Genomic DNA, 24462 nt, shown 5'->3' with positions numbered 1-24462 from the left:
GGGGTGCCCTGGGTGGTGGCACCCCTCTCCTGCCCTCATCTCCACCCCCTGCTCCTTTCCCGATCCCTCCTGCCTCACGTGTGCCTCCCTTCCCTTTTCTCGTATCTCTAGTTGTTCACCACTGCGAGCAACCACGCCGTCTCTCCCACTGACGTCACTTTCTACACACGGCACCCAGAGGAGGAGGAGCGGTGCCAGCCCCCCCCCCACCTCCCACCCTCCTTACTATGCCACTGGTCCCCAGCAGAAGTTCCGTCATATGACAGATGATAACAGAGTAGTGGTGGAAGAGGATTCACCAGAAGACAAATTGAAAGGGCCAAGATAGAAGTGTCTCTCAGAGTCCCAGGAAGGACAAAGGAGCAGTTGGTGATTTTCCATATCGCAAGCAGCAGAAAGGTCTAGGAGAAAAAGGATGACGTAAAGATCCTTGGTCTTGTCAATGAGAACGTCACTCAAGACCTTGGTGAGGGCCATCTTTGTGGAGGGATAAATCCCGACTGGAATGGGTCAAGTATGTCTTGCAGTACAGGAAAGTCAAGGTCTCTGTGACAAACATGTCAATGCTTTGGATACACAGAAGGGAAGGAAAACAGGATGGTAGTTATCAGGACAAGAAGGGGTAGGAGGAAGGGAACTCTTATAGGGCTTAGGAATGACCTCACAGGGGAAAATTGGGAAATTGTTTGTTCCTTGACAAAGAAAGAGGCCGTTTGCACTCATTGACTTGTGAGATGTAAGAACTGTACCCAGGACTTCAGAAGCTTTGTTTTCCTAGAATGTGAGGGTTATATGCTGAAAGCCCCCCAAAAGGGTAACTTTGTGCTATTAAACCCGGTGTTCCTAATTGTAAAACAAAGAGACTTATTCCAACGCTTTGCTGCGTTATCTCTGTGTTTCTCAATCTGCTCTTATCATGATACAGAAACTGCTCCCTTCTTGATGGTTGTTTGCAAAGTCTGCTTACGTCATCCTACCACTGAGTTCTTGTATTTACAGATATGACACTGATGGCCAAAATGACGATGCCTAGGATGATGGGGAGAGGGAACGAGGGTATTAGCTTGATTGGAGGGGAGAGTGTGGCGCAGTGGTTAAAGCCACAGCCTCAGCACCCTGGGGTTGTGGGTTCAAACCCATGCTGCTCCTTGTGACCCTGGGCCAGTCACTTAATCCCCCCCTTGCCCCAGGTACATTAGATAGATTGTGAGCCCACCAGGACAGACAGGGAAAAATGCTTGAGTACCTGAATAAATTCATGTAAACCGTTCTGAGCTCCCTGGGGAGAACGGTATAGAAAATTGAATGAATGAATGAATGAATGTTTACATGCAAAACAAGGCCTCTTGCTATATAGCAATAGGTACTGTAGATCAGTGGTTCCCAACCTTGTCCTGGAGGACCCCCAGACAAGTCGGGTTTTCAGGATAGCCCTAATGAATATGCATGGAGCAGATTTGCATGCCTGTCACTTCCATTCTATGCAAATCTCTCTCATGCTATGTTCATTAGGGCTAGCCTGAAAACCCGACTGGCCTGGGGTCCCTTCAGGACAGGGTTGGGAACCACTGCTGTAGACGATACCTGTTATGGCAATGTATTACTTTGATACCTCCAACCAACTACTAATTTTAAAAGCTGATGCTTTAAATATAAAACAGCTGAGTTGTGCTGTGGCCAGACCATTGAGGACTTGAACATGATGACTTTGAACTTAGAACTCTCTAATTACCATGAAATTAGAGGTCGCAGGGAGGCTGAAAACCTCAAGCTTACCGAGAAGTGGCCTTGACTAGTCTTGTTCAAAACTAGATTTAGAAAACAAGATACCTGCCTGAAAAGGTTAGCTTGAAATACCCCTCTCCCTCAGAAGCGTAGCGCGGGTGAGAGGCGCTCCTCCCCCACCCTCTTCTCCGGCCCCCCCTGCCTACTCCGCCGTGCGTGCTCACGCCCCTTCCCTACCCTGTGCCTCTTTTAACTTCCCTGGCGTGAGCAGCATCACGAACTTGCTGCCTGTGTCTGCGTAATCTCTCCCCCTGATGTCATTTCCTAGGTGCGGGGGGAGAGCGGACGCTGGCGTGAGCAGCAGGGCTGGAGTTCCTGCTTGTGCTGGTGAAGAGATAGAAGTGCGGTGAGGGGGAAGTGAAGGCACGGGCACGGGGGGAGAAGTGGGAAGAAGCGAGGTGGCAGAGAGGAGGAGGGGTGGACGGCCCCCCTGCTTTCCCCCCCTTACTACGCCACTGGCTTATCTCAACAAAGGCAAGGAGTGTCAGGTACAAGTCTAGTCACCTTAGTGGATGGTGACCCATCAAATGCGTGCAGGACAATGGCGTGCTGACAATTGTGCCTCGCCATTTGCTCGCACTGAATGGAAGGGATACTATTTTGTCTTTTATGAGGGGGGGGGGGGGTGGAGATTCACTTCCTATCTAGTGTTAGGGTTAGGATTACCTCATGATTATGGGAACTCTTTTAGTGGATCTCTGAAAGGCCCTGATTTGCTCAGACTCCTCAAGCCCCTCCCAAGGACCATCCAGTGTCTATCTCAACCTCATTCCTTCTACACCAGCATTCTTCAATGTAAGGCTTGAGGGTCAATGGCTGGGCCCATCCAGACTCCGATTTTTCCCTCTCTCCTTAAAGAATGACACGGGGCCGGTTTCCTGCAGTTATCCACGGGGACGGGGACAAATTCTGTCACCGCGTCATTCTTTCTTTTCAAACTGCTCAGAGAGGTGCAGTGGCCATTAATTCTTTAGAGTCTCTATTGGAGAGAGAATATCATGTCCCTTTTTATTATAAGTTATTGTGAATACGTCACATTCCATGTGAGGGTCTAATAGCTACCTGCTGAAACCTGGTGCGAATTCCAGTGCCCATGATTCTATAATGCTGTACGCAATGTTTTGGAATGCTCCGGCTCCTCCCTTAGCCACGCCCCCTTTTGAGTTGCATGCTGGGAGATTTTGGCACCCAACATTAAAGAAAAGTGCACATCCAATTGCATGTGCAAATCCTAATTGGCGTCAAGTAGCACCAGTAATTGGTTGTTGGCATACAATTATCGATAGCTAGCAGCTCGTTAGCCAATTAAGTTTGCTGTGTATCCCGGAAGTGTGCCCTAATTTTCCCGTGCACTTCTCTGCAGGGTTCAGCGGCAGAAATCTCGACCTTGTACGTTGGCTCAGTCGCGGCCCTGTAGTATTTCACTTCCACAAACGTCTTACAAGGCGCCTAAAAGTGATGCGTAGCAAGAGTTTTATATTCATTTCAGTTGCCTTTTAAACATTTATGTGCAGGAGGATATATATATATATATAGTTTTGTAATGCCAGCACATTGCGCCAGTATGCTTCTCTCACCCCCAAGGCACGTTCAAACTATTATACTGAGTGACTTTGGCCTACTTTTCTGCCATGTGGGCAAAATGTCCTTTGCAAATATTTAATTTTAGACGCATTCTGAAACTCTTTCAGCCTTCGAGTTTATGTAATGCCATCCCTGGGGGTGGGCAGTGATTCTGGTCAGACAGCAGAAAGCTTGGCTCCCTTCAGAGCCATGGATCTGGGCCATAGTGGGCTGGATTCTGCGGAGCGGTAACCTTTCTGCAGAAAAGTCTTATCTTTAGTCCTTAATGTGCAGGTGGCATTATGGGAAAGGGTAGGATAACCTTACCAGCAGCTTGGTTGCTTACTGGAGATAAGGCTCGTTATTCATTAGAGAATCTCTTCAGAATAAAAAGCGCCATCCGGTCGCATCGCACAGAGTACTTTTGGTTTAAAAGCTCTCACTTGGATGGCATCCCTGACGCTGCCTAAGGAAACGATAAAGAAAGACTTGATTTTTAACTTGTTTTTTGGGGTCCACTGTGGAGTCGATATTCAGCTGGCAGTGAGTGTTTTTGTAGCCGCTACCAGCATTGTGCCAGCATTGAATATCCAGGTTTACACAGCCAGTTATCTCATATGTGGTTAAGTGTGAAATCCAGCACTTCATTGCATAAGCAACGCCGCACAAAGGGAGGGACTGACTTTTATGCAGCAGCTTCTCCTGCCTGCTGCTTGCGCCAGCGTTGGCTTTCCCCCTGAGGTCACTTCCTGGCCCTGCGACCAGGAAGCGATTTCAGAGGGGAGCCAGGCCGGGACTAGTAGCAGGTCGGAGAAGTCTCTCGCGCTGTCGAAGATTTATAGAGGTGGGGGGGGGGGGGGGAGGAGGAGGAAGGGAGGGCGCGAGCGTGGTATGAGAGGGTGGCGAAGCGCCGGTCCCCCCTCCCTTCTTCACTACGCTACTGTGCCCAATTTAACTGCTAAACTTAGGTGAAGTACTGAATACTTAGGGTTACCAGACGTCCGGATTTCCAGGGCATGTTCGGTTGGTCTGGATGGCTTTTCCAAAAGCTTCCAGCCAGCAGCGACATCGGGACGGCATCTGAACATGCGCGGAGGCAATGCGGTGACATCACTGTGTTGAATCCGTGCATGCACAGATGCCCTCCCGACAAGCGACCAGGTTGAGGGGGCAGGGCTGGAGGGGTGGAACAGGGTATTATTTGCCGATGATGATAAATTATGTAATGTGGTAGGCGGAGGTACCGTACCCGACAGTATGACACAGGACCTACTTTTACTGGAGAAATGGTCTACTATGTGGCAGCTGAGCTTTAATGCCAAGAAGTGTAAAGTTATGCACCTTGGTAGCGGAAACCCTTGCAGAACCTATACTCTGAACGGTGAGACCTTAACTAGAACGGGACCTGGGAGTAATCACTAGTGAAGGTATGAAGGCTGCCAATCAAGTGGAGAAAGCTTCATCCAAGGCTAGACAGATGCTGGGTTGCATCCGGAGAAGTTTCGTCAGCCGGAAGCCCGAAGTGGTGATGCCGCTTTACAGGTCAGTGGTGAGACCACATCTGGAATACTGTGTTCAATTTTGGAGGCCACATTATCGAAAGGATGTGTTGAGAATGGAGTTGGTTCAGAGATTGGCTACCAGGATGGTCTCGGGACTCAAGGATCTCCCATATGAAGAATGGCTAGGTAGGTTGCAGCTATACTCTCTCGAGGAACGCAGAGAGAAGGGAGACATGATAGAAACGTTTAAATATGTTACTGGCCGTATGGAGATGGAAGAAGACATCTTTTTCCTTACAGGACCTACGGCGACAAGAGGGCATCCGCTAAAAATCAGGGGTGGGAGATTTCATGGGGACATTAGGAAGTATTTCTTCACCGAAAGGGTGGTTGATCATTGGAATAATCTTCCACTCCAGGTAGTAGAGGCCAGCAACGTGCTCGATTTTAAGAATAAATGGGATAAACATGTGGGTTCACTTCGAGGAAGTGCTTAGGGGGGTGGGTTATTCGAGTGGGCAGACTTGTTGGGCCGTCGGCCTTTTTCTGCCATCATACTCTATGTTTCTATGACTCCGGCAGAGCAGGGCGGGGCCAGGAAGAACTGGTCGGGCCTGGGGGCGTAGGACCATGGGTTTGGATTTTCATTCTGGAACATCTGGTAACCCTACGCAGATGTCTCTCATGAATATTCAAGATGCCTGGTGGATAGCATTCTGCCCTATATCTCATTGCCAAAATAGTGTTCTGTATATTGTGCTGACTTGTACATCCCACCTGTAAGGCAGTTCAGTGCTGGCATTCTGTATATTTGTGCACACAAAGTCATGTATAAATGCAGGTGCCCAGTTAAGAGTCATTTTATGGACTTACTATTCAATACCAGTATATTTCAGCCATTTCTTAATGTTTTTTCCTCACTAACGGAAGAGGGAAGGGTGGAGGCCTCTAGCATGAGATCAGTAAGACATGAGGGCAGAAGCCGGTAATCCACTAGACTGAAGGTGGTGGTTGAGTCGAGAGAAACCACGAAGGTATACTTTCTAGATTCCAGGTAATGCCTCACTTTACTGACTAAGCAGGTGACACAGGACTCCGTGCTATCCGGTTTGCAAGAACTAAATTGACGTGCATGGAACGATTACTTTTGGCCAGAAATGGTTGCAGTTACATTAGAATAACTCTTTCAAGGATCTTAAAAGCGGAGTCGAGGCCGGTAATAGGGTGACAATATAACACTTGAACCAAGACTTCTCAGAGTAAATATCCAAAGGAGAAGTTAGATGAAATTCAGAATGCAATAAAGTACGGTAAATGCATTTATACATACACTCAGATATGTAATCCGACCAAGAGCCGTGGCTCCTATAGCCGAACCCACCGTCCCATCACTATGTATGACTATAATGTCCTATATAGTTCTCTTTGTGTCTTTCTAGTTTAAACATAAGTATTCACTGATCTTTTGTTGAGCATGGTCTTCGCAATTACGTTTTTCACTCCACTCTGCATTTTGCATAGTTCCAAATATTTTCTGTTTTCACATTTTTATGACATTTATCACCTTTTTCACCAACTCATTTTTATTAGTGCCATTTATATCACTGTGTCCTTTTATCACATATCTTTCATACTCTTTGCATGCCAGATATCATTCACAGTTTCACATTTTATCACCACTACTATTCATAACTTACATGCATTCTTAATGTACCCCTCATTATTTATAGGACCCCTGAAGAAGACTTTTTGTCGAAACGCGGACCGTGTTGGGTCCTGTATCCCTAGCGGACTAGGTCCTTTAAGGCTTTTATGTGGATGATTTACTTTTATGTGGATGGAATTATTTTATGTGGATGATTTCAGTGTACCTTTGGAACTTTGATACTTTCAAATAAAGTCCATTTGGGAACATCGTCACTCCACAGAGTTTTTTTGGTTTTCTTTGACTATAATGTCAGTAATATTAGGGTGTTTCTCAAATAATAAAAGTATTTTTCAGTGGCAATAAAAGGAAAACCGATTCCTACTTAACTTAAAGAGGTGTTAGTAGGTCCCGACATGGATCATGTTTCGAGGGTCTTTTTCAAGGAACCCAAAAGAGGTGTTGGTAGTTTTAAATGCCAAAGAAATAGTTGCTAGGTGATGTAGACGAAAATTTTTTTTTTTTTACATAAGTTGAAAGAGTCACTTCTAAGGCTGCATGCACTCGTCGAGCAGGACATCCGCGCAGGTGCAAACGCCATCGTATCCGCGCCTGCGCAGATGCTCTACTGCATGAAGGAAAGCTTTTCAAAACCCAGAATTTTTTTAAAATGAGATCCCAGATAAACAATCACACTTTTGCCATCTAAAGTGCTAGGAATTATTCTGGATGCCTGTCTGACTTCAAAATAACAACTTATACGTAAAGTGGCCTTTGAAAAAAAGGTGAAAACAGCCAAGGGCCATTTGTTCTTCAGTTTATGAAAAAGTGTTTGCTGTATTAGTACAATCATTGGTTTTATCGCAGTTCGATTCTTGCAACACACTTTATGCCGGTGTGTCTGTTGTGCTTTGGAGAAGACTTCAGTTTTTGCAGAACACAGCGGCTAGACTGGTTTGTAAACAGAAACATTTAATCACTACTGGTACATTTTCACTGGCTTCCAACGCAGGCTTCAGTGACCTTCGAGCTGGCTTGTTTTGTTTTCCAACGTTTTAAATGGTTCTTAATGTGATTCCTTCTTCTCTTGGTAGCCGTGAATCTATTATTAGTATGGAACAGAAATATTGTACATACGTAAATAAATACCCCCCACCCCTTTACATAGGTAAAATCTGGTAACCCTAATTTAGAGGAGCTGGGTTCAGTTCCCACTGCAACTCCTTGTGGCTCTGGGCAAGTCACTTAAGCCTCCATTAACCCAGGAAAATAAGCACCGTGGTATGTGATATCTAAACTGCCTTGATCGGGGAAGGGGTAAAACGCAGACCTCACGGACCTGATTGACCTCGCGGATCTAAACCCGTACGGCCTTAAAAATCTGGGGTCCGTGTCGGTCCGTGTCCGTGGCGTTTGTAAATGCTGGTTGCTGACAGACCTTGATGAGATTTTTGCACTGACGGATCCATCTCAGCATAGGGAGGGAAAAGTGTTAGGATCCGTCAGCGCTAAAAAATCTCTTCGAGGTCTGTCAGAGCCAGAGACTAGTGCTGGAGTTGCGGGGACATAGGTTTCGGACGTGCGTTATGGAAAAGAAGTCTCCAAACTCCAGCACTAGTCTCTGACTCTGACAGACCTCGAAGAGATTTTTAGCGCTGACGGATCCTAACACTTTTCCCTCCCTATGCTGAGACGGATCCATCAGCGCTAAAATCTCTTTGAGGTCTGTCAGAGCCAGAGACTAGTGCTGGAGCGGCAGAGCAGAAGCCAAGAGAGCGGGGACATAGGTTTTGGACGTGCGTTATGGAAAAGAAGTCTCCAAAGTCCAGCACTAGTCTCTGGCTCTGACAGACCTCGAAGAGATTTTTAGCGCTGACGGATCCTAACACTTTTCCCTCCCTATGCTGAGATGGATCTATCAGTGCAAAAATCTCATCAAGGTCTGTCAGCAACAGCAATTACAAACGCCACGGACACGGACCGACACGGACCTCAGATTTTTAAGGCCGTACGGGTTTAGATCCGCGAGGTCCGTCAGGTCCATGAGGTCCGCGTTTTACCCCTTCCCCCTTGATCGCGACCACAGAAAGGCAGCATATCAAATCCCATTATCCCCCCCCCCCTCCCAGGAGGAAGGGCTGTGACTCACTGGTTGTGAGATCAAATTCCAGTGCTGTTCCTTGTGACTCTGTACAAGTCACTTAGGCCTCCTTTTACGAAACTGCGATAGCATTTTCTAGCGCGGGGAGCCGCGCTGAATGTCCCGCGCTGCTCCAGACTCTCATTGAGCGTCGGGAGCAGCGCGTGCCTTTCAGCGTGGCTCCCCGCGCTAGAAAATGCTATCGCAGTTTTGTAAAACAGGGGGGCTAGTTCTCCAGTGCCCACCACTTTGAAATGCCAAAGCAACAAAAGGCAGTATCAAGTTTCAAGTTTATTATTTTTCTTGATTAATCGCTTTATCTAATTCAAAGCGATGTACATAGTAAAAAATAATTAAAAGAAAACATACAATACAAACTTTAAATACTTACAATGAATAATATAAATTACATTACATTGGGTAAGAGGGGTTTATGAAATACATTTGTCGAATAAAAGAGATACATTGGAGAAACACAAAAGGGGAAACATTAAAACGAATGGTACAAAATATTGGAATTATTGGTTTGAATATAATTAAATTAAGTATTAAAAGCATCATTAAACAAAAATGTTTTTAATTGGATTTTAAATTTTACCAAGTCTTGTTCATTACGTAAAAAAATTGGAAGAGCATTCCAGGTTTGTGGGGCTGTTACAGAAAATATAAATTGTCGTCTGGTGTTTATAAATTTTAATGAAGGAACCGTCAGTAAATTTTGATCAATAGATCTTAATGTTCTAATTGGTTGGTACGGTATTAGTAATTTATAAATGAAAGCAGGTGTCTTATATAGTAATGTCTTGAATGTAAGTAGACAAAGTTTATACGTTATTCAATGGATGACAGGAAGCCAATGAGCGTTTTTTAGCAGAGGGGTAACGTGATCGAATTTTTTAGATTTAGTTATGAGTTTTATGGAGACATTCTGGATAATTTGCAAACGTTTAAGTTCAGTTAGTGTTATACCTTTAAAGAGAGCATTACAGTAATCAAGTTTGGCTATCACTAAGGAATGGATGAGAATATTTAATGATTTTGAGCAGAGAGATTTTGAGATAGATCTAATCCGTCGTAATCTATAGAAAGACGTTTTAACAATATAACTAATATGATCGTGGAAATTCAATTTAGGATCAAAGATTACTCCTAAAATTTTTATGTTATTAACTATCTGTAATGGAACATTATCTATAGTAATAGGAGCAATTAACGTCGGATTTTCTTTCCATGGAAAGATCATTAGGTTTGTTTTTTTTTATATTAAGGGCCAGTTTATTTGTGTTTAGCCATTGGTAGACCTGGTCGAGTTTCTTGCTGATCTCCTGAATGGCAGATATGTTGTTAGTGTCTATAGGGTGTAGAAGCTGAATATCATCTGCATATGAGAAGACTTGGAAACCTATAGATTGACACAATGTAATTAATGGTGATAGAAAGATATTAAATAATAATGGAGAGAGAATAGACCCTTGGGGAACACCGAAAGTGGTTGATGTGAATTTAGATTTAGAATCTTTGAAAAAAAACAGAGGAAGAGCGATCCAGATTCGGCCAGGGATACCCAGAGGTGCCGGAACCTGGAGTATTAGCTTTGGGGGCGACGATTGATTTGCGCCATCCTTGTAAATGTGTTGTACATTATTCTTCACAAAAGTATGTCTTTTTCGAACCCTTCCAGCTAACAACTTTCCCATCGCTATCGCGACAGGAAATGGAGAAAGATAAAATCTAAGGGGCATTCTTGAGTTCAACCAGATCAGCCAATTTCGCATTTCCCTTTTTCTTCTACATAGTAACATAGTAGATGACGGCAGATAAAGACCCGAATGGTCCATCCAGTCTGCCCAACCTGATTCAATTTAAAAAATTTTTTTCTTAAATTTTTTCTTCTTAGCTATTTCTGAGCAAGAATCCAAAGCTTTACCCGGTACTGTGCTTGGGTTCCAACTGCCGAAATCTCTGTTAAGACTTACCATACTCCAGCCCATCTACACCCTCCCAGCCACCCTCCCTTCTTTCTTTAATTCCGTTATAGTAAGTCTTGGATCCTGTTTAGTTGAGGATTTGGGCTGAATTTAAGCATGTATTTTTATTTCAAAAATGATATTTTCTGTCTAAAGATTTGCACGCTTAAATTTGCGTTCATTGAAAATGATTTTTTAAAAAAAGAGTTTGTTATCTTTTATGTATGTATCATTTGTTACCCGCTTAGGATGTAAGCGAGATAGAAATGTTTAAAATAAATAAATACGGGACACAGACCGTGCAGGATTGCCCAGGACCGGCCAGTCGCTTGCTAATTAGAGATCCTTTGTGTTCGCCCCACGTTTTTTTGAATTCCGTCACCATTTTCCAGGCATCCACCACCCTCTCCGTGATAAAATATTTCCTGACATTACTCCTAAGTCTACCACCTCGCAACCTCGATTCATGCCCTCTAGTATAAGAGTGTGTGCTTCTGTGACTATACACACTGATGTATGGATTATTTCTTTCCTTTGAAACTTGTTTTGTGCCCCTTCTTTCTACATATGCAAATGGATTATGGTGACAGTCCTACCCCTTTTTTTCGGTGCTCCTGACTGTATCTCGGGGCTCAGGGTTTTGTTTTTAGGCTACATTTTGCGTTAGGGTCTCTAACAGACTCTTGGGCATGTCGGCTGTGTAACTGATCCTGGCTGCCCGGCAGGGGTGCAGACTGGTGAGATGGGGGGGGGGTGAGGGGGGGGGGAACGCTTCTTACCGTCAGATTGACTTTCCACCTAGTAACCTTTCACCCACTACGCTTCTTCGGCAAAGCATAGTGTGGAGAAGAAATGTGGGGAAACCAGTGTGTGAGTAATTAAGCAAATAGCTCCCATCTCACCCAGGAGACCAGGATGGGAAATAGCAGACTGAAACAAGAGAGCATTTATGGGGGAAGGGAACCCCCCTCCCCTACAGATATTCTCAACTTACATATGTCCTCTAGTTTTACCAATTTCCCTTCTCTGGAAAAAAAACTTGGTCCTATGTTCATACCTTTAAACTATTTAAATGTCTGTATCATATCATTCCTGTCCCTTCTCTCCGTGATAAAGAAACTATGAAGGAAGAAGGGGTGTGAGACAGCTGGATAGAAGGATAGACAGCTGTCCAATAAATTCCTTATAGAGCACTAAATCCTGGGCCTTCTTTGTACGTCTCTCATTCTCCTCAAAACAAAGGAAGGCTCTATGTATGGACTCATCCCTCCCATACCGTATCTGAATTTGTCCCGAGATCCAATCTGGTTATTTCTTGAGTTCTTCATTTATTACATTACATTACATTGATGACTTCTATTCCGCCTGTACCTTGCAGTTCTAAGCGGATTCCTTCAAAAAGATAACTGGACATTTCCAGGAAGAGGATTACAAATTAAAGGCGTCGGGGACTAATTCAATTTTGAGGATAGGTTACTAAGTAGGAGAATGAGGGGAAAAGAGAGGGGGGGGGGGGGTTAGGACATCTGGATGAATTTTTTGAATAGTAGGGTTTTGATTTCTTTTCGGAAAGCTTTGAGGCCTGTTGTTGCTATCAGCAGGTTGGTGATGGAGGGGTCCAGTTTTCCTGCATGTGTTGCTAGTAGGTTGTTGTACATCTTTTTGTGCTTAGTTCCTTTATCACCTCACCTATATTGTATTTGACTCTGCCTGCCACGATCCTCCTTATTTGAACTCCTGGGCTACTTGTCGTCGTGCCCTCCCCTCTTATGTATGATCCTATATCTTGCCCCTGTTAACCGCATTGAATGTCACGGTGTATTGTTATGTTTAATGTACAGCGCTGAGTGCATCTGATAGCGCTATAGAAATAATCAATCGCAGTAGCGGTCTTTTTCCTCAGAATAGTCTCCTTGCGGCCCACAAGACGCTGCCAGTGGGCCTCCAGGGAGGCCTCTGCTTCTGGCCTGCACCATGTTGCAACATGAGCCCTTCATAACAAATTCCCTTTCCACAACCTAGGTTACAGTGATCTGAAATCCATCTTATTCCCCTTTTTTCCAAAAATGTGTGACCTGCTGGAGTCAGCAGTTTAGGAAAAGGGAGTACAGGCAACTTCCATAATGGCCGCTTTCATCCCTGCTCACAGAGGCCTTTTGTGGGGACGGCAGTGGGGGGATGGGTGGGTTTCTCAGAGAAAGTGTCTTCCAAACGCCGTGAGCCTACCCTGAAATTCAACCACTTATTCTTCTTTTAAAGCTTGAGACATTCCTTGTGGTTTCTTTTTTTCTGGGCTTGAATGAACGTCTGTGATTCATTCTTCGTTACCAGAGGTGATGCCCGCCCTGTAATAGGATCTTTGCGAAGATATTAGGAAGGGAAGGAGGGAGGGAATGCCCCTTATACAGATTGCCCTTTTACCTAGTAACCTTTCACCCTTGATATCTGTTCAACCTATTGACTTCAAGCCACAACACAGTTTACTTAAGTTTGGTTCTTAATCAGAAGGAACAAAAGGCAAGTTGACCTGTATTTTCCCCAAAAATGCTTTAACCTCTTGCAAATGTTCTGTACTAAGGGGATATTTCTGTTTTAAGCCCGGGATCGGTTGAACGGATGTCTTTGTATTCTTACTGCGAACAACTGGATGAGGGTCTATAAATTAAAACTTAATTCAGATAAAAACAAATTTTTTAAATGTTTCTCCTTTTAATAAAGGTACAGAAAAAGTTTTGCCATTGAACGGGATTACTTAGAGGATCGATTCAGAAATCAAAATCCTGGGTGTGTATCTGGATAAGAATTTAGCTATGAAAACATTTGCTACTGCCTTGGTTAAGAAATGCTTCTTTATTTTATGGAAACTGCGTAGGGTTAGGTCTTACGTCAGTCCCTCTGCATTCAGAAAGTGGGTTCAGTCTTTGTTGCTCAGTAAATTGGATTATTGTAACTCGGTTCATCTCGAAGGTCAACGGTAAAATCTAGATAGATTACATAAGATGTAAAACGTAGCTGTGCGTTTGATCCAGGGTATTATTTAAATTTGGGACTCTATACTATAAATCCTTACACGGTCAAGCTCCCAGTTATTTGCTGGAACAACTGATGCTCTTTAAGTAGAATGTCCGTTGCGGATCACCTGAATGTTCGTATTTTCTTCCGAGTGTGGTTGCCTATAAAAGAAATGTTTACATCGAACGATTGCATACCAGTCAGGACTCCGAGTTACGTATCTTGTTTGCTTCCTCAGGCTCTTATTTGCATTTCTGAAAACTATTGAAAACATCGTTGTTTGTAAGATTGTGGTGAAACTAATGACTACGGTGCCAATTCTGTAATTCGATGTCTTGTACAGTCTCTGGAAGGTTTTACGGTTTATCAATGTATTGTAACGTAATGTTTGTATGTTAGATTTTAAAAAATGGAAGACTTGAAATATTTGGAATGGGCTGCTCCTGAAGCAGGATTTGCTGAACGTGGGCTGAAAATCACTGCTCTGTAGTTCTTATTTTTGTTTGCCTCAGAACACTTATCGGAGAACATTTTCTCTCACTTTGCTTCTCTTCCCAGTGGCAAATGAAATGCTGCCGGTGTGACTCCAGGGAGCCTTTGACGCCAACAAGCCACCGGATCATGAACGTGCTGTCGCCTCTAGGACCGCTGCGCTGGTGGCAGTCGCAAAACGGTGAGTGGTGGCATCCTACTTTCATTCTCTACAGCATGGTGGTGGTGGTGGTGGGGGGTGAGGGGGGGAGAACCAGGGTCCTCAAGGGCCATTATCTTGTAGGCCACAAGGAGTAGACGTGTTATTAATTTGCATATACTACTTCCACTGTATGCAAATGGATCTCATGCATATTCATTGTGGAAATCTTGAAAACCCAACTGGGTTCTGCTCCTTGAGGAACAAAGTTGCCCAGCCCTGCTCTATGGCTTCAAGCCTAAAAGGAGTGTTTTCATCTCAAACAGTGGCATAGTAAGAGGAGGCAGTCTGTTCCGGCACCATCATGGTGGGAGCTGTATGTGTGTTTGTGTGTGTGTGTGTGGGGGGGGGGGTCTGCTTATCTGGTCACTTTGGATACCTTTTGTGGACTTAGACCTGGTTTTAGATGGCCTAAGTCACAACGTCCAAGTTCCATCTAGGCAGTGTTGTAAAACCTTTGGTTATACATGCAGTACGACTAAGTCTAGGATGGCCCACGTCCCGCCCAAATCCTGTCCTCACCACTCCTCCTAAAACGCCCCTTTTAGCTCTGGTCGTTCAGCAGCATTGTGAAGGCCTAAGTCATTTTTAAATACGTCTAAAACCCTGTTCAGTTATCGGCACTTGGACGACTTTTGTTACTGATCGTCCAAGTGCCGATTTAGGCCGGTTTTTTAGACGTTTTTCTGTTTCGATTATGAGCCCCTCCTCCGCCTTCCTCAAAGAAAAATAGATATGGAATACACAACTGATTTCTGGAAATGTCTAGGCAAGAAGGGTTTGAAGGGATCCTAATGCAAACTGTAAGAATGACACGGTGACAGAATGTGTCACTGTCTCTGTCCCCTTGTCAATTTTTAAGGAGAGAGGAAGGAATCAGAGTCTGAATGGGTCCAGCCACTGACCCTCAAGCCCTGCATTGAAGAATGCTGGTGTAGAAGGATTGAGGTTGAGACAGACACTAAAGAAGGACAGTCTCTGGTATCCAGAGCAGATATTGTGATGTCATAATGCCTCAATCTACCAATGCCTAAGAGCCCACCTCATCAGTGATGTCACAATGGCTTCATTATCCTATACTTGGCTCACATAAGAATCAGAGTCTGAATGGGCCCAGCCACTGACCCTCAAGCCTTGCATTGAAGAATGCTGGTGTAGAAGGATTGAGGTTGAGATAGACACTAAAGAAGGACACCGGATGGTTTCTCACGGTTATCCGCGGGGACGGTGACACATTTTGTCACCATGTCATGCTCTACGTGTAATGCCTGGCTGGCTCAGTGTTGACAGGACAATGGGATCTTGATCTGGCATTGCCCCTTTGTTTACATAGACTTATGTACCAGTTCATGCATGAAGAAGGGTGAATCCAGGATTAGGTTAGCCTGACCTGCAGAAACAGAGCCAGCTAGCAAATCTAGAACAAAGTGATGAAATCGACAGGAATGGTTTGGAAGGAGCTGTTTTTCAGAGATTCTCTTTGCACTAAAAAGGAGCCTCTACCCTCAGGGATATTAATGATGGATTGGTGAGACTGTAATCTGCTATATTATACATTTGACATCTGTATTTTTTGTGTGCAATTAGATGTGGATCAAGTCTCTATCCACTTTGACCTGGACAGGAAGTTTCAGCTCAATGACCTCATGTTGGACTTCCGGGTAAGTTGAGTCCCTGAGTTTACTATTGAACACAAAAATTTATTGTGGGGGAAGAAGAGGTATGGGTAGGGTTGGCAACTGTTGGATACGCCTCTGAACCTGACACCTGAAGGCCTGGGGGGAGGGGGCTAAGAAACAGGCTTCTTCTGCTTTCAGCTATGTGCAAGTGGGGACTGGTCTAGTCGCAGCAATAGAGGTAAGAGTGGAGGGGTCGTCACCTCATCTCATGTCAATCCAAACTGCTAAGCCAGTCCTAGTTTTGCCCCATTCCATTCTCGGAAGCTCCACGTTCAGGTTCTTCTCACAAAATCAGCCCCTTTCTGCCATCTCAGCACCTGACAGTGTTAGCAGCGGCATAGCGAGGGCGAGGGGCGCCCCACCCTGCCCTCTTCAATGCCCCATCACTCCTTCCCAACCCCCCTCTGCTGTGAACGTGCCCCCCCCTTCCCTTCCTCCCATACCTTTTTTAATTTTTCAGGCGGGAGCAATGTCACGAACACGTGGCTATCCCTCTGGCGTTCATTCCTAGGCACGGGGCCCAGAAGTGATGTCAGAGAGAGGCAACACCCACGCAGGCAGCAAGGTCATAGTGCTGCTTGCACAGGGAAAAATAAAGAGGTACGGGGAGGGAAGAGGAGGGAGGGGGCACACATGTGCGTCAGGGGGGGGAGGGGCGGAGCAGAAGATGGGTGCCAGCATTACTACCAAGACTGTGCCCCTGTACTACACCACTGAGTGTCAGTCCCCTTCTCTCCATCTGCCATCATCTGTCCCAAGTACCCTAATCTCAGTCTCAGCATTAGATCCCATATCCTAATTTAATCCCCAGTATCTTCTCCATCTCCAGAATCTTCCATCCTTGGTCTCTTTGTCTCTCATTCTCTCTCTCTCTCTCCAGTCCAGCATCTCCCTTCTCTTCTAGTCTGTGAACTAGCATCTCCTCACCTCCTTTCCCCTTCCATCTTTCCCTCCCCCATTATTCAGCATCTTTTACCTCTCTCTCCTCATCTCCTTGAGATCCAGCATTTTTCCCGCCTCCCGTACCTCCTCCCCTGCCATGTTATGGTCCAGCATCTCCCTTCTCTTCTAGTATGTGGACCAGCATCTCCTCACCTCCTTCCCCCTTCCATGTTTCCCTCCCCCATTATCCAGCATCTTTTACCTCTCTCTCCTTATCCCCTTGTTGTTCCAGCATTTCCCCCCTCCTCCCATACCTTCTCCCCTGCCATGTTATGGTCCAGCATTTCCCCTGCTTCTGTCATCCCCCATGGTTCACTGACCACCATATCCCTCAGATCTTGCTCCCTTCCATGTGTCTTTCCTCCATGTTGCTTACAGTGGTATAAAAAGCAAAAACAAGCAAGAGATTGACCCTTAATCCCACAGACAATGCAAATCCAGCGAAAACAAAAACTCTGTGGAGATGGTGATGTTCAAGATGCAGGCTTTATTTAAAAATATACAAATTCACAATCCAAATTAAATATATCTAGGACCCAAATCGCTGGGAAATATGGACTCAAAACGGTCCGTGTTTCGACAATGTTGACTTCCTCAGGGATCCCTAAAAGTCCTGATATAAAATCACGTGGATTAAAAACTGAAAACAATAGTGAATCGTAACTCTGCGCGGATGAGGACTCAGAAAAGCCTTGGTTGGCTGAACGATTAACTTTATTTGATTAACCGTCTCTCACCATAAGCATACCAGCAGTGTGTGATACAAGACTATCTTATACTCTAAGAACAAAACTTAAATTTGTGTTGAACCCGCAAGGTAGAGGTTATATGACCATAACCTCTACAGTGTAAAATATGCCGTGAGTAGAACCAATGAAGAAGCAGCAGAACAGAGCAGGGTTTGAGGGGAGCTACTGGACACCTTAGTGGAGGAGAAGGTGGGATGGAAGAGGCAGTTCTAACAGGTACCATAGGAAGGTACCTGATTGCCTGTTGCCCTGATGTAATCAGCCTTGTCTGGAAAGTACATTGTCCAGTTACAACCTGTAACCAGCTACCATACAAATGGCTGAGAACCTATCTGGAGCGACTACAACCACTCTCTGAATTGAAGAATAATTACAATAATAAAAAATATACCACTGTTTGTGAATTTGGATAATTTGCCTTTTGGGAACCAGTCTGACCATAACAAAAGCAGACAGTTGGTTACCTTAGGTGTGGGCTGGAGAAGAGCTTCCTGGTCCCTTACAGGAGATATCAGGATTGGAGCAAAAAAAGAAGAAATTCTGAAATTTCCTTTAAAACATATGGGAAATGTTGTAATTTGGAAGCTTGTAATTGGGATATCGATTGGAACTTGTGTGTCTGTGATCTTTACATATTATGAAAGGAAGTGCCTGATTCTCAGCCGCTAACATTTCTAAATTTCCCTGCAGAGTCCCGTGCCTGCGGCAATGGTGATCGAACGCTCCTCGGACTTTGGAAGGACGTGGAAGATCTACCAGTACGCTGCGCACAACTGTGGCTACCTCATTCCCCCACGTCGGCAGGGGCCACCCTCAGAGCCTGGAAGATGTGCGCTGTCAGACCTCTGACATTCTGATCCAATGCAAGGCGGGAAAGGTATGGTGAAAGCTACGCTTACGTGGAGTGACAATTAGGGCACGTCACAAAAAATGAAAGCGTCTTACAGTAGAACTGTTCTGGAGGTTTTCAGATGCCTTTAGACAACTACATAAACTTTTCTGCCTCTTGTTTTTGGAGTTCTTCCTAGTCTTTGAGTTTATTTTATATTGTAAACTGCATTAACTAAACTAAAACTTGAATTTATAGTCTGGGTCATCTTCATATAATAAAGCTCGACTCGGTTTACAATAAATTAAAAAGAAATAAAAAACAAACTTACAATTTGGAAAATAACCAGCCCCCTCTTTTACGAAACTGCAGATTAGCAGTTTCTAGTGCAGGGAACCGCGCTCAATGAGCGTCGGGGAACAGCGCGGGCCATTCAGTGCGGCTCCCCGTGCTAGAAATCTGCTATTGCAGTTTTGTAAAAGGATGGCCCCAAGTTTTTTAATTTTTGTGAAAGGATTGAAGTGAACCTGAAAATGGGGTACACTCTTAGAGCAAACTAATGGAAACTCTAATCAAAACACCAATTAGATAAGATCCTGGAGGAGGAGAATACTACGGGATCCCCGACAACATGGATTTACTAAGGGGAGATCCTGCCAATCCAACCTGATCAGCTTCTTTGATTGGGTGACAGGGAAGCTGGATATTGGGGAGTCCCTGGACATCGTGTACCTGGACTTTAGCAAAGCATTCGATAGCGTACCACACCGCAGGTTACTGAGCAAGATGAGTTCTATAGGATTAGGTAACACATTGACGAAATGGGTTGGGAGCTGGCTTGGAGGTAGGCTCCAAAGGGTGGTGGTGAACGGCACCCCCTCCGAAATGACGGAAGTGATTAGTGGAGTACCACAGGGCTCAGTCTTGGGCCCAATCCTATTCAACATCTTTATAAGAGACTTGGCAGAAGGGCTTCGAGGGTAAAATAACATTATTCGCCGATGACGCCAAACTGAGTAATGTAGTGGGCAAATGCACAACAGACGAAGATTCAATGCCTGACAACATGATGCACGACCTACTCCTACTGGAGCGATGGTCTAGGACATGGCAACTCAACTTCAATGCCAAAAAATGCAAAGTTATGCACCTGGGCAGCCAGAATCCATGCAAGTCTTATACCCTTAATGGCGAGATCCTAGCAAAAACGGTAGCAGAACGAGACTTGGGGGTAATCGTCAGTGAGGACATGAAGTCTGCCAATCAAGTGGAGCAGGCTTCGTCCAAGGCAAGACAAATCATGGGCTGCATACGAAGGGGTTTCGTCAGTCGTAAGGCGGAAGTCATTATGCCATTGTATAGATCCATGGTGAGGCCCCACCTGGAATACTGTGTGCAATTCTGGAGGCCGCATTATCGCAAGGATGTGCTGAGACTGGAGTCGGTGCAAAGAATGGCCACCCGGATGGTCTCGGGACTCAAGGATTCTACCATACGAAAAACGGCTTTGACAAATTACAGCTATACTCGCTCGAGGAGCGCAGAGAGAGGGGAGACATGATTGAGACGTTCAAGTATCTTACGGGCCGCATCGAGGCGGAGGAGATATCTTCTTTTTCAAGGGTCCCACGACAACAAGAGGGCATCCGTTGAAAATCAGGGGCGGGAAACTACGAGGGTGACACCAGGAAATTCTTTTTCACTGAAAGAGTGGTTGATCGTTGGAATAGTCTTCCACTGCAGGTGATTGAGGCCAGCAGCGCGTGCCTGATTTTAAGGCCAAATGGGATCGGCACATGGGATCTATTCACAGGGCAAAGGTAGGGGAGGGACATTAAGGTGGGCAGACTAGATGGGCCGTGGGCCCTTATCTGCCGTCTATTTCTATGTTTCTATGTTTCTATTAATTCTCTTAACCTAGTTCCATATCTCGGTTAGTTTAAATGAATAAGATTTCCGTTACAAATGCGGGGAATCAAAATTTTAATCAACATAAACCTATGTAAACATCTAGGAGTGTGCATTGCAAAAACAAACATTCCTCCAGGAACTTGTCCAGAAGGTTTGAAGAAGATCTTGGAGGAAATATCTATAATCTGCTATTGAGACTGACATGGGGGAAGCCAATGCTTGCCCTGGGATTGATGGCATGGAATGTTGCTACTCTTTGGGATTCGGTTTGGAATGCTGCTACTATTTGGGGTTCTGGAATCTTGCTATTCTTTGGGAATCTGTTTGGAATGCTGCTACTGTTAGGGATTCTGGAATCTTGCTATTCTTTGGGATTCTGTTTGGAATGCTACTATTTGGAATTCTGGAATCTTGCTATTCTTTGGGATTCTGTTTGGAATTCTGCTACTATTTGGGGTTCTGGAATCTTGCTATTCTTTGGGAATCTGTTTGGAATGCTGCTACTGTTAGGGATTCTGGAATCTTGCTATTCTTTGGGATTGTGTTTGGAATGCTGCTACTATTTGGGATTCTGGAATCTTGCTATTCTTTGGGATTCTGTGTGGAATGCTTCTACTGTTAGAGATTCTGGAATTTGCTATTCTTTGGGATTTTGTTTTGGAATGCTGCTACTACTTGGATTTTTGCCAAGTGCTTGTGACCTGGATTGGCCACTGGAAGCAGGATACAGGGCTAGATGGACCATTGGTTTGACCCAGTAAGGCCATTTTTATGTTCTTATCAATTTAAATGAAGTGTGTATTTTCATGTTGCTGCACATATTTGTCTTCTGTACATGCAATAACTTTTTTGCTCATGCAAATCAATGGTGGATGTGTTAATTTGTAGACGTTACAAACTAAAAACGTGATTTGTATAAGCACAAATTTTTTTAGGTGGTGAAACAAGCCAAATTAACCTCTAAAACGTAGTCTTCTTTAGAGTAGGTTCATTGTTCCACAATGCAATTTCTATTCGCTGCATTAATGCGAGGTGTTTCTTGGGGTTGCGTTTTGAGTAGCGTTAGGAGTATGTGGTATTTCCAAATTCATATGCACTAGTTTCTTTAGAAAACCAGAGGAAAATGTTGGTGTCTGTGGAAAGTATAAAAGTATCTTTGAAACTCAATGCAAAAACCATAGGTAAAAAGTCTCCGCAGACTTTGTCTTGAAGTGGACAGTTCTGAAAATGTGGTCTGGTTTGAGAACTTGGACTGAGGGACACCCAAGCCAAGGTTTTAAAACATATTGTCCTGGTAGATTCATCCTCCTCAACTTTTCTAAGTTAGTTGGAGTGGGCTGGGAACTGGCGCCATGAGTCTCCATTTGCAAATATAATCTCCTCCCATGATAACATTTAACCAGGGTTTCCACAGCCATGCTCATGTCAGGACACACAGTCCTGATCCCTATGTCACCACTAGGTGTCGCTGTAGAACAATATCTGAAATGAACCCCCCCCAGGGGTCTCGGTTCCTGTTGGAGAGACACCAGACTGGTATGAAAGACAAGATTATATTCCTAGAAATGTACAGTGCAGTGTACATTGAGAGTATTATACAAATATTACATGTTGTCCTGGAAAAATTACAATCTTTTTTTTTTTTTCTTGAAAATTTATTGAAGATTTTAAAAAATACAGAAATAAAAAATAAACAAAACAGGTCAACAATAAATGGTTACCATAATCAAGACAAAAGAATTCTAGAAATATATATAAAGGAAAAAATTATGTGTATATATATAACAATAATATTGTCAGGATCAGCCAAATTGTTTGTGGACAAAATGTTGTTCTTTAAATTTCCATCTCCGTTTGGTTTTTCCTGCTTAGATTCGGTTCAGCCCGGCAGAGATGGCATCGAGTGTAATTGCACCTCGCAGCCAAAAAATTAACCGTAAGAACATATCTCATACTTGTCTATCTGTGTTACTGTCTATTTGCCTGTATGTAGATCTCTGTGTTCTTCTTATCTGACTAATCTTTCGTTGCAAAGTTTAAAATCTGATTTCCTACATTGGTGCATTTGTCAGCCTTGCAAAAGTACATAAGTACATAAGTAGTCGCCTCCGCCAGGGCAGACCAGAGGTCCATCCAGCCCAGCGGTCCGCTCACGCGGCGGCCCATCAGGCATATTGCCTGGTCAGCGGTCCCTGACTAATTTTATTGCCTACCTCTACACTTATCTCTAAACCTTCCACTGCTCTTATCTGTACCCTCAATCCCTTTGTCTTCCAGGAACCTATCCAGGTCATCCTTGAAACCCTGTACTGTGCTATTTCTTATCACGGGCCTCCGGAAGGGTGTTCCATGTGTCCACCACCCTCTGTGTGAAAAAGTACTTCCTTGCGTTTGTTTTAAACCTGTCCCCCTTCAATTTCATCGAGTGACCCCTTGTTCTTGTGGTTTCTTTCAAATTGAAAAAAGCAATGTCTATTGACATATGAATTAACACCTATAGAACTGATTTGCATGTTTAAAAGCTTTTATTAAGACCGATGTCTGAGAACAAAATCAAACAAACATTCAAAAAACAACCCTCAAAACATGAAAAACCGAGAAAACCCAAAAGCAAACTTTATCATTACATTAGTTTCTTTTATTCCGCAAATACCTTGCGGTTCTAGGCGGATTACAAAAGGATGAGATTCCGGTCATATCCAGAAGATTGCAGGGAAGCTATTGGTTGATAGAGTGAGGTTATTGGTTGTATCATGAGTTTGTTCATCTGGGCATATCCTTGTCTCCTCTTTAAGGCTTTGCAGTTACCATTCGATAAAATGACAAACAGTGGACCTAGATTTCAGGGCCTATTCTACAAAAGAAAGCATGAGGGGGCCGCTGGAAAGTTCTCAGCCCAACAAACAAAACTGGGGCCAGTCTCCATCGAGGGCTATACACGTAGTTCAGTTGAATGTTCTGGGGTTTTTTTTCGTTCCGTCGGAAAAATACAGAACACAAAGAGTGGGAAATTGCTGGACTAACTGTATAGACCTCAATGGAGACTGGCCCAGCTTTGTTGGTTGGGCTGAGAACTTTCCAGTGGCCCCTCATAAGTGAAGCCCTGCCCATATTCTTTCCAGACTCCGCCCACATGTCCACCCAGCTGTATATACCCATTATGTAAGATTATGCACACGTTTAGGCATTTTTGGGCACACAATCAACACCTAAAATGTTACCATCCACTTGATAGCATTACTTCCTATATACAGGACTAGAGTTTTATAAGAGTTCCTAATTAAATAAGAGAATGTATCCGTTTTCTTTTTATAATTTATATATATATATATATATATATTTTCTTTCTTTCTTTCTTTATTTGTTAAAATTACATAACAAAAATACAAGTATATCAACTTCAAACATAGCATAGAAACAAATGCTCAAAAAATAAAGTCCAAGGCAGTAATTTATCAATGATCAAGTCCACATTAAATGGCCGAGAATGCCAGAGCTTAAAAAGAAAAAAAAAAAAAAAAAGATTTAACATTTTGGCACATTCTTTAAATCATCCATTACCCTCTCCAGCATACAAATAATAATGTTTAAGAAACTATTTGCAAAGATTTATCTCTAAGGGAAGGGGAGTAAATGTGGCAGTGGTGGGCTTGGGGAGGGGGGAACCCAGGGAAAACTCCATCTCTGAGCTCAGATGAGACCGAGGTGGTGAGGGGACTGCAGGGGAACGGTTGATGAGGCCTAACACAAGCGTTTTAGGTCATTGGCAGCCTGCTCACCATTTTCTGTTTCTTGGTTAACAGAACTAGGGGAATTCACCAACCTGAGAGTCAACTTCACCCAGCTGACACGACTCCCAGCCCGCAAATACCACACTCCAAGCGCCTTCTATGCCATCTCAGAGATGCACGTTCGAGGAAGCTGTCTCTGCTATGGACATTCTGACCGCTGCATCGCTGGAAGCATGTCCTCCAGAGACCCACATGCGAATGTACAGGTGAGGGGGTGTTCTAACATTAATGATACGGGGCTTCCCCTGAGCGGCAT

The 24462-nt window shown here is 44.2% G+C and overlaps 1 protein-coding gene across 1 annotated transcript in view; it reads left to right on the top strand.

Moving 5' to 3' along the window:
- LAMB3 (laminin subunit beta 3) overlaps positions 1 to 24462 on the top strand; it is a 79307-nt gene that overhangs the window by 19012 nt on the left and 35833 nt on the right. Inside the window, 7 exon segments of the mRNA XM_033917726.1 lie at positions 14173 to 14287; positions 15893 to 15966; positions 18366 to 18452; positions 18454 to 18522; positions 18525 to 18557; positions 22288 to 22351; positions 24219 to 24412. Coding sequence (XP_033773617.1) covers positions 14173 to 14287; positions 15893 to 15966; positions 18366 to 18452; positions 18454 to 18522; positions 18525 to 18557; positions 22288 to 22351; positions 24219 to 24412 — 636 coding nt within the window.

Source organism: Geotrypetes seraphini, chromosome 13, assembly GCF_902459505.1.
Source record: "Geotrypetes seraphini chromosome 13, aGeoSer1.1, whole genome shotgun sequence".
Taxonomy (NCBI): domain Eukaryota; kingdom Metazoa; phylum Chordata; class Amphibia; order Gymnophiona; family Dermophiidae; genus Geotrypetes; species Geotrypetes seraphini.
This window is presented reverse-complemented; position numbering and strand designations above follow the sequence as displayed.